General features: G+C 51.7%; 1 protein-coding gene across 1 annotated transcript in view; it reads left to right on the top strand.

Annotated features, from left to right (window-relative positions):
• WSCD1 (WSC domain containing 1) overlaps window positions 1-7,573 on the top strand; it is a 49,166-nt gene extending 41,593 nt beyond the window's left edge. The window contains exons 8-9 of the mRNA XM_012652598.1: window positions 4,403-4,603; window positions 6,664-7,573. Coding sequence (XP_012508052.1) covers window positions 4,403-4,603; window positions 6,664-7,016 — 554 coding nt within the window. The 3' untranslated portion in view covers window positions 7,017-7,573. The remainder of the gene's footprint in view (window positions 1-4,402; window positions 4,604-6,663) is intronic.
• The last annotated feature ends 3,332 nt before the right edge of the window (window positions 7,574-10,905 follow it).

Below are 10,905 nucleotides of genomic sequence, written 5' to 3'. Positions count from 1 at the left end.
AAAATTATAAAATGCTGATGAAAGAAATTGAAGAGGGCACAAAAAATGGGGAAACATCCCTTATTTATGGATTGGAAAAATTAATATTGTGAAATTGACCATAGTACCAAAAGCGATCTACAGGTTGAATGCACTCCCTATAAAAATACCAATGACTTTCTTCACAGAAATAGAAAAAACAATCCCCAAGTTCTTATGGAACCACAAAAGACACTGAATAGCTAAAGCAATCATGAGCAAAAAATAATAAATAAACAAAGCTGGAGGCATCACGCTGCTTCAAAATATATTACAAAGCTTTAGTAACCAAAACAGTGTGATACTGGCATAAACACAGACACAGAGACCAATGGAATAGAATAGAGAATGCAGAAATAAATCCATGTGTTTATAGCCAGCTTATTTTTGACCAAGGCATCAAGAACATATGATGGGGAAAGCACAGTCCCCTGAATAAATGATGCTGGGAAAACTGGACATCCGTATGCAGAAGAATGAAACTAGATCTCTATCTCTATTATCTACAAAAATCAACTCAAAATATATTAAAGACTTAAATGTAAGACCTGAATCTGTGAAACTAGTAGAAGAAAACATGAGGGAAATGCTTCAAGGTATTGATCTGAGCAAAGATTTTTTTGGGTAAGACCATAAAAGCACAGGCAACAAAAGCACAAATAGACAAAGGAGATTATGTCAAACTTAAAAACTTCTGCACAGCAAAAGAAACAATCAACAGAGTGAAGAGACAGCCTGCAGAATGGGAGAGAATGTTTTCAAGCTATTCGTGTGCCAAGAGATTTATATCCAGACTATACAAGGAACTCAACAGCAAGAAACAAATAATCTCATTTTAAAATTGGCAGGTGATATGAATAGACATTTCTCAAAAGAAGACATCCAAATGGCCAATAGGTATATGAAAAAATGCACATCGTCACTAATCACCAGGCAAATGCAAATCGAAACCACACAGATATCATGGCACCCTAGTTAGAGCGGCTGTTATCAAAAAGACAAAAAATAAATGCTGGCAAGGATGTGGAGAAAAGGGAACCCTTCTCCACTGTTGGTGGGAATGTAAATTAGTAAAGCTGTTATGGAAAACAGTATGGAGATTCCTTAAAGAAAACAGAGCTACCATATGATCCAGCAATCCCACTCCTGGGTTTCTATCCAAAGAAAAGGAAATTGATATGTCAAAGAGGTGTCTGCATTCCTGTGCTTACTGCAGTGCTATTCACAATAGTCAAGATACGGAATCAACCTAAGTGTCCATCAGCAGATGAAGGGATGAAGAAAGTGTGGTATGTATACATAAAGGAATGCTATTCAGCCATTAAAAAAAAGAATTAAGTCCCATCATTCATGGAAACACGGATGAGCGTGAAGGATGTCATGTTAAGCGAAAAGGCGCAAAAAGATAAATACCACGTGTTCTCGTGTCAAAGCTGAAAACGTCGATCTCATAGAAGTTGAGAGTAGAATAGTCAGTAGGGGCTGGGGAAGGTAGAGGAATGGGGTTAGGGAGAGGTTGGTTAACGGATACAAAATTACAGCTGGACAGGAAGAATAAGTTCTAGTGTTGTACAGCACTGTACGATGACTATAGTAACAATAATTTATTGTATATTTTCAAATAGCCATAAGAGAGGATTTTGAATGTTTCCAACACAAAGAAATGACAAATGTTCAATGTGAAGGATATGCTAATTACCCTCATTTGGTCATTACACATTGTATGCGTGCATCAAAATATCACACTTTTCCCTATAAATATGTACAGTTATTATGTATCAACTAGAAATAATAATAAAAACATATTTTTAAGTTAAAAAAAACAACAATCTCTTGGAGGGCTTGTTAAAACATGGATTCCTAGCCCACACCGCAATGAGTCTGATGCAGGTGGTCCGAGGTGGGGCCTGGGAATTTTCGTTTCTGACACGTTCCCAGATATTGCCGATGCGGACAGCCCTAGGACCACACTTTGAGTGGAACTTCGTGAGACAGTGCCTGCTCTGGATTCAAGGGAAAGACTAACGGTTTGAAATTCCCCTCTATAAACATTTCTTGAATTTTCCTTAATGTTTAAAACTCTCAAAAATTAGGCATCGTCTGCTCATTCCTGTTTTTTTTTCTTTTTTGAGGCAAGCAAGGGGTAGTTCATCAAAATGCAATTTTTTAAAAATAGGTCCAAAAATCTTCAAGAGTTTTATGCTTTCTAATCTTTTCCTTGTAAAAATAAGAGGCCTCATTATGCCAAGCAAATTAATTTAAAGGGCTCAAGTCTGTGTGCTGTTTAAGAATGAGGAAACTCAGACAAGTCAAAAGGCTTCTATATTTGGCAAAATTTATTTCTCCGTTGTCAAGTGTTATAACATTTTCTCTGGGTTCCTTAACCAGAGTTTGGTTTAGGAAAAGATGATGCTATGAGTAACATTCTAGAGAAACAGGAACTTCCTGAGCTTGGCAGTGCAGTGAGTTCTGGAGTCACTCACAGCAACCCTGGTCTGGTTGGGGGAAAGCCAAGCTCGTGCATAGACGCCAGCCCAGTGGTCTTTGGGAGCCTTGAGTGTTATGGACACTTTCAGATGAGGGAGGAATTGGCCAGATAAGCGCGTGATCCTGCCCGCATGGCCCAGCCCCCAGGAATCGCCCACTGTGCCCCGGCTGCAATTACCCACCTTATTCGTCTAGACAGCCTTTACCTTATTCAAGCAGCTGGCTCATTGGTCTGCATGTGGCCCTGTGGCCCAATGTTGAATAGCCAGCCATAAGGGTTGGGATGAAACTGCCTTAGAGATCCCAGGGCATCTTTGAACCTTACGGGACTGTTAAACGTTGCCACTGGCTTCAGCACGGATGAGGCGATGACACACATACACGCAAAACTCACAAGGCATGTCCAGCACCGAAACGCCACCCCCAGTGTGGTAGGTGAATGTGGCCTGAGCGGCAGCGCACAGTGGCCGTTGTTGGAATAGCTGGGGCAGCACGAAAGGCACCCAGTCTCAGGGTTGTTAAAAATCAGATCTTGAGTTTATTCCATCCATGGTTTGACTCTTCCTTTCACGGCAATTCCTAGCCATTTGACAGAGTGGATCAAAGCAAGGGCTTTCGGTGTTTGGCCCACGGCAGAGATGAATTTGAAGCTTGTGGGGCTTCAGTGGGCAAACCCAGACTTCCAGATTCAAAAGGGACTTGCCTGTTCCAGGCATCAGAGAATCTTTCGCTGCTCACTGCAGATACAAATGCCTTCCAGCCCTTCACAAAGAGGGCAGGTGGTAGGGCTCATTTTGTTTCCAAGAGCCCATGAGCATGTGTGGAGCGTGTTCCAGAGCTGGAGGCCGTGGCTGCGTTGGGATGTGGCGGCAGACTAGGCTCAGAAGACATCTTTCCAGGAGGTCTTCTGTGACGTCCCTCTATTTGGTGCCCCACTCTTCGTTGCCATAAGCTCCTACGCTCTGCACTTGGGCTACTTCTTCTAGAATATAAGTGTAAAGACAGGGTTTGCGTCTTATCCCTTTACCCCCAACATAAAGTCCACACAGTGAGCACACAGTGACCTCTGCTGATGAATGTGTGGCTCTGGATGGAGGGGTGGAGTCTGTCCTTCTCAGCCAGTAGTCATTCAGTCCCCAGTGCTGTACCAAGGGGCCAATGAAGGGGACAGGCCCCGGAGAGGCTGGGCAATGTGAGCAAGTCTCCATTTACAGAAACGGGGCCCTGAGTTCTTCAAGGCTGAGCTCAAACGCCATGGTTGAGTCTTTTACCACACCTGCTGTGGGGTCATCCAAGGTGAAGGACGTGCATATATGCGGGGCTGGGCCCCTGTTATAGGACTGTGTCATAAGGTCAGAGGGTGGGGCTACATCTGCTTACAGCCATTGAGCCTGTTGGTGGAGAGCCTGCCCCCACTGCGGGGAGGGGAGTGGAAGCTGGGGACCTCACAGGGACACACAAAGCCATGTGCAGAGAGCCTTGTTGCTGTTTCCATGGTGCTGTGTGATCTTGGGCAAGTCACACACCCACTCTGCACCTCGGTCTCTTCATCTGGCTATGCTGCGGCTGTGGTTAAATCACAAGGTTATTTGTGACACTCATGTAAAATATCTCCATGAAAATGCCAAAAAATGTATGTCTGCATCTCCATATATAAAGAAGATGTGCTCGGCCCTCCCTGGGGGCCTGCTCGGAGATGCCTCCTGCTCTCACTTTCCCTTGGACAGGGGTCCCTCCTGTGGCAGCCGCTCCTATCACCACGCATAGGTCCTCCCGGTGCCCTCTGCTGTGCCACCCGTGATACCAGCGCAGGTTAGCATTCCGACCTGTCTGCTGCTCTAGGAGGGGGCCCTACGGACACCTTCCTACACAGGGGTCTTCTCATTTCTTCCGGCAGGGTTCAAGGGCGAGAAGGACCACTGGCGGAGCCGGCGCACCATCTGCGTGAAAACCCACGAGAGTGGTAGGAGGGAGATCGAGATGTTCGACTCGGCCATCCTGCTGATCCGGAACCCGTACAGGTCCCTGGTAGCCGAATTCAACAGGAAATGTGCCGGGCACCTGGGCTACGCCGCTGACCGCAACTGGAAGAGCAAAGGTAAATGGGGCTGGGGCAGGGGGTGCTCGTCTGTGCAGGCAGGATGCCCGTTGGGATGCAGCATCAGTATGCGCAGGTCGACAACTCAAGCCCCATCTTCATGAGCACCTGCTGCTGCCGTGCCTGGGCTTGAGCTCACCTCCTCCCCATCTCCTCCATGCCTGCTCAGTCTGTGCATCGTGGTGTTGTACATAGATACCAGCTCGATGGCCAGGTACCTCTTCTTCTCCTCCACGAGTGGGATAATGGGGTGGTCTACACCCCTTTTCTATCCCTGCTCATACCCAGGAGCTCACATGGAGTTGGGGGAAGAGCACTGGTTTTGGATGCGCATAGACCTGGTTTTCACCCTCCTCTGCCTCCAGAACCAGGGTCCTCCTTTATCAAATGACACAGTAACCTGATGTCATGGGGCCTTCAAGGAGCAGTGGGATGACACGGGTGCCTCGCCTGGGGTCAGAACTCAGCATGTCAGTTCCCTCCTAAGCTACTTCTGCTGACTCCTCATGGTATCCCATAGGGGGAATCACATGAGCCCAGAGAGCATGGCTGCTGGACTGTCCAGGTGGCATAGGTGGTGGGTGGCAGAACTGGGACGCAAACCCGATGTCTCAGTCCGCTGGGGCTGCCATAGCAAAATATCAGCCTGGGGGGCTAAAGCAGCAGACATGTATTTCTCACAGTTCTGGGGGCTGGAAGTCCAAGGTCAGAGTGCCGGCTGGTCTGGTTTCCCGTGAGGGCCTGCTTCTTGGCTTACAGATAGCCGCCTTCTTGCTGTGTCGTCACGTGATGTGGAAGGCTCTGATGTTTCTTCTTACAAGGGCACTAATCCCATCACAAGGGCCCCACCCTCCTGACCTCATCTAACTCTACCTCCCAAAGGCCTCATCTCAAATGCCATCATATTGAGGGTAGGGCTCCAACATATAATTTTGTGGGAATACAACATTCAGTCCATAACACCCGAATTTTCTGATTCGGGGTCAGATTGGCTTGTTCCCCATTGCAACTTTACTCACAGAGTCAGTCCACCGACCCACACTTCCTGAAGTCCTACTGTGTGCCAGGTATGGGGCAAGACACCAGGGGCCCAGGCTACCAGGATCGAGTTCTCTGTCCTGGAGGCACACACAGTCTAGCCTTTGGGCGATGGATAATAGAGACGCGAGTCTGGGTGATGAGTGACTTGAAATTAAGTCACCCAGAAGTAAAGCTGTGACCGGGCAGGGTGCTGGTGAGAGGAGATGCTGAGGGCCTCCTGGCCAGGCAGGCCTGTGCTTCCGTCTGCTCATGTCTCTGGATCCACAGAAACCGACGGGTGGCCTCGCTGGCGTCTAGTACTTCCCTTCCCCCGTCACCCTCCTCCCAGACCAGCCCCCCTCGAAGTCAGGCAGGCTGAGCCCAAGCCCTCCCCTGCCTCTTCTAAGCTGTCTGCCCCACTACGGTGCAAACCTTGTCTTCAAAGACTCACTTTTCTCATCTTGAAAACAAGGACAGTCCCTGTCTCGTAGGGCCATTGTGAAGATGAGAGAAAGCAGCCCCTTTGCATCGTATCTGAGGTATATTAATAGCCCAACAATGGAAACTATTTTTGTAGGGATGATTTCGGACCTATGTACACCCACCGCCTCCAAAAAAAAATAATTTCCTAATTTTCTGGAAAAGAAATCTAGTGGAGTAGATCACCTGCAAAAGTCTGAGCCGCCCCTGTGTGTGGCTTCATCGTGTGTCCTACTGCGCAGCAGTTTCACGGGTCTGAACAGACAGTCAAACTCGCGGGGCCCCGTAAGCACCTAGCAAGCACCACGTTGACTTAGCTTTATAGGAGCCCCCCATGCCAGGCAATGGAGCCCCCACAGGGTCTTCGTCTCACCAGGAGGCCCAGCAGCCCACGAGGCACACACTGCGCGGTCACCAAAAGGGTCTTCAGGCCGGGGGATGGGGATTCCAGGCAGGTTGGCCCCAGGCGGTGCGCAGCGGAACCTCCCAGCTGGTTCCTTCTCCTGAGCAGGCTGACGGGCCCATCCCCTTACCCTGCGCCCCTTCTCTCCCCACCCCAGAGTGGCCGGACTTCGTCAACAGCTACTCCTCGTGGTGGTCCTCGCACGTGCTGGACTGGCTCAAGTACGGCAAGCGGCTGCTGGTGGTGCACTACGAGGAGCTGCGGCGCAGCCTGGTGCCCACGCTGCGCCAGATGGTGGCCTTCCTCAACGTGTCCGTGAGCGAGGAGCGGCTGCTCTGCGTGGAGAACAACAAGGAGGGCAGCTTCCGGCGGCGTGGCCGGCGCCCCCACGACCCCGAGCCCTTCACCCCAGAGATGAAGGACTTGATCAACGGCTACATCCGGACAGTGGACAAGGCCCTGCGTGACCACAACTGGACTGGGCTGCCCCGGGAGTACGTGCCCAGATGATAGGCCCCGCTCCGCGCTGCCCACCCCTGCCGAGAGGCGCAGAGTCACCACAGGGCTGCGCGCCCACTCCGATGTCCAGGCCTGTGGCCTCGCTGGGACGCACGGTCGGCAGGGAAGCCTCTGGGGACCTGGGCACAGACAGACGCACATCACGGCACAGACACGATGGACACACATTCCTAGCCAGACACCCACACCTCAGACACACTTAGACACCACTCCACGCTCACTATGCCAGGCGTTCCCGGATGCAGACGCAGCCACACACAGACGCCGACACTCAGACGCCAGGTATGCGCTGCCGGAGGCTGGCTGTCTCTCACACACAGACACACATGCACCTGGGCTCTCAGAGACCCCGGGTGCCTGTGTCCAGCCCTGGCATAGACTCGCTCTTCGGGGTCCTAGACTTTGGGGTGCTGGGCTGGGTGGGTGTTCCTGCTGTGAGCAGCAAGGACTGTCGGGGTAGAGGTGGGCGGAGACCGCTGCTGCTGCTGGGCTGTGTGGCCCTGACCACGTGTCTGACATCCCATAAATGTGTGTGGTGTGGCTTCCAGGCACCCCAAAATCGCCAGCCCTGCCTCTCTTCTTCTCTGTGGGTGGGCTGGCTGCACCCTGGGCAGAGCTCCCACCCCAATACACACACCGACCTCAGGACCAGCCACGTCACGTCTGTGCGCCGCCTGCCTCCCCTCTGACTCATCCTACATCAGAGCTCCTCGGCGTGGGACCTCCTGGCCCGGCTTCTCCCTCCAACTGTCCCCCGGGAAGCTGGGGATTCGTGCCATGCCCCAGAAGCACGGTGTGAGGATGGTTAGGGGAGGTTTCCAGGGCAGCCTGGGACCCCAAGGGGTCCATATGCCAGCAGGAGGAGGGTTGGGGGCCAGCGTGGGAAGACTCTGTGGGGTGTCTTGGGCATCACTGGGGCTGGTACCCCCCAACGTTGACAGGCCCCTGCTGTCTATGGGTCCCATGCTGGGGTCATGAGACCTACATGGTGATGCTGATGCTACTGACCTTCTTTGGTCTCCCTCTGCTACACATCAAGGGCTCAGAAATAAGGCCGTGGAGGCCGAGAGGCTCAGGTGTGGAGGGCAGGGGTGCAGAGGCTCAGGGTGGCGAGGACACCGGGAGGACTGGGGGAACGGTCAAGCTCACACTGACCCCTGCTGGGGTGAAGGTGGGTGGGCCTGAACTTAGGCGGCCTTTCTGTGGCTTCTCTAGGCCTGGGCTAACCCTGGCCAGACCCCTTGGTCCCCCTCTGGGATGGCAGTCCGGGAGACCTCCCCTCAGTCTGAGCCAAGCTGCATCAGGAGAAAACAGAACAAGGGATCAGGGAGAGCTGGGCATCAAAATGCCCTGACCCTCTGCCCCCTGGCAGGGCGATGGGGAGCTGAGAGCCACCTGTGAGCACAGGCAGGGGCGGAGGGCCGCAGGGAGCTGCCCTTCCTCAGAGTGGCAGTTTGGCCTCTGGGTGGGTTTGGGCAGCTGTGCTCCAGGTGGCCTCCAGGTCCTTCCTGGGAGTCCCCCAAACCCACACTGAGGCGAGGCTGCTCTCGACCTTCCCACAGCATCACTCATTTCACCTTGAAGCAGAAACGCCAGGCTTTTGTAAACATTCATTGGCTCAGGATGGCTGCAGGGTCCCATGTGTGAAGGCCCCTGGCGAGGCTTTCTCCTGAGTTGTGGAAGCAGTTGAGAGCCACCGGGAGCTTCCACACTGCCGTGCAAGGGGGGCCAGGGCAGACATGCATCCCAGAGCAAACCCAGAGTCCCAAAAGAGACGGCAGGCACCGGACCGAAGGAGAATGGGGAAGCCAGACTCGTCCCGTGATTGGCTCCCCAGCTCTGGTCCTTGCTCTGCTAGGGCCATCCAGATGGGCTTCACGGGAGAAGACTCAGAAACCATGGAGAGACGACTGACTTGCACTGGAGCCAGGGCATGACTCCTGGGCTTCCCTTACCACTCCCCAGGGGTCTGGGGAGAGCACAGCACCAGTCTGTGCCTCCTGGTGGCTGGGCTGGGTACGTTCACTGCTGCCAGGTCCCCTGAGCCCTCGTCTCCTTGTAGGTGGAGTGCTGCCTGCTTACTTGGCCTTGTAGATTACTGTGTACCTTAGCTAGGAGCGCAGGCAGGTAAAGCGATGGAGTCAGGGTCCATCTGGTTCCCAGCAAGTCCCTCCACATGGCGAGGCACCTGGCACTTGGCAGATGCTCCCGGATGTTGGATGGGCAAGGAGGTGAAAAGGCTCTCCAGCTGCTGGTCCTCAGTGGCTCTCATCCCAGGTCTGCCTACGCAGGAGATTGTCAGAAACAGGAAGGGGGGGTCTGTCTGTCTTCTGGGGAAAGTCCACTTGTCCCTCTCCAACTTAGGTCTCCTCCCATGGCTCACAGGGTCTCAGTAAAGAGGACCTGTCCCCACCAGCCATGCAGAACCCTGATCGGCATGCAGGGCACAAGTGTGACAGATGCATCAGGAACCAATCAGAGCAGAACAGCAGAACCCTGGCTGTCTACAGACCCCAACTTCAATAGCAAGACTATGGAGCTACACAAACCTGTGTTAAAATGTGTAATTTCCATGGATTTCATCTCCTGTTGTGGATCAATTTGGCAAAACCAAAATATATAATTTTAAAACACTAAAACACATTCTGATAATCCCAGTGATGTGTAAATGAGAGAATAGACAGGCTTCCAAACCCTGGGAAGAAAGCTGCTTAATTATGTGAACATTTTATAATGAAGCCTCTTGCAGCTAAAATTAGATTTTGACTGCATGAATATGCGATAATGTTTGCACATCAGAATGCATTTTTCCCCTTAAAAGTAGCAAGAGCTGCTTGGTTCTTAGGGGGCCCCAAGAAGTGAGGAAGAAGGGCTGATGTCGATCTTGTGGCTGCAAGAATTCTTGGGGCACAGGTTTGTTTTCTTTGGACTCACTTGGAAACTCATTGGAGATGTTTGAAATTCGACGACTCCAAAGGGCCTTATTTAGGTTTAGGGAGAAATTGATTGGTCTGATCTCATATCGATCACCACTCAATATTGGGTGTGTTGGCCTGAAAGAGGCAGCAGTAATGTGAAGTGGGGATGATATGGAGTCCTCGGAGGATAGCCAGCTGTGGCCCTAGCTCTATTCTGCTGTCATCTTGCGCAAGGCCTTTCCCATCTCTGGTTTTGGTCTCCCATCCATAATAACATCGGGGCCGTGGTGGATGTGTTTGGTTGTATCCCCAACATCCACTCGCCCATTTCTTTTTCCAACAGCCCCTCATTTTGGTTCGGGGATTCTTACGATCTGCCAGGGCTGCCTCCGTCCTCACCCCCAGGGGTGGAACACATGCCCTGGGCTAAGCCGACCACACATTCCATCTCTCTGGCTACAGTGATGGGTTCAGGTGTGATCATGATCACTGAGGCAATGCAGCGTGAGGGCAGTTCAAGACTTCCTTGGAATGTTGGGTAGAAACTCTTAACTCCCCTGCGGGGTAGATGTAGAGGAGAAAGGAGGTAGCCCTGGGTCTTGATGGCAGCCACTCCGGAATCATGACCAGGATCACTCAGCGTGAATCCAACACCAGTGAAGGGAGAGTCGAGAGGCAGGAAGCCATCAGGTCCTTGGGGACACTGTTCAAGTACAGGGTCAAGCTTTGCCTGAGATTGGCCCTACCTCTGGACTTTTTTGTTACATGAGCTAATAAATTCTCTTGATTGTTTAAGTTGGGTTGAGTTGGGTTTCTTTTACTTACAACTCAGAGCGTGGTGCAAAGGGCTTGAGTTGAAAGGCCTTGGGGCTCTGATATTCTCTGTCTCTGTGGCTGATGTAGATAAAACCTGAAACTCAGACCAGCATGATCTGGTAGCACTGGGAGGTGACTTTTCACAG

Source organism: Propithecus coquereli, unplaced genomic scaffold, assembly GCF_000956105.1.
Source record: "Propithecus coquereli isolate 6110/MARCELLA unplaced genomic scaffold, Pcoq_1.0 Scaffold390, whole genome shotgun sequence".
NCBI classification, from domain to species: Eukaryota; Metazoa; Chordata; class Mammalia; order Primates; family Indriidae; genus Propithecus; species Propithecus coquereli.
This window is presented reverse-complemented; position numbering and strand designations above follow the sequence as displayed.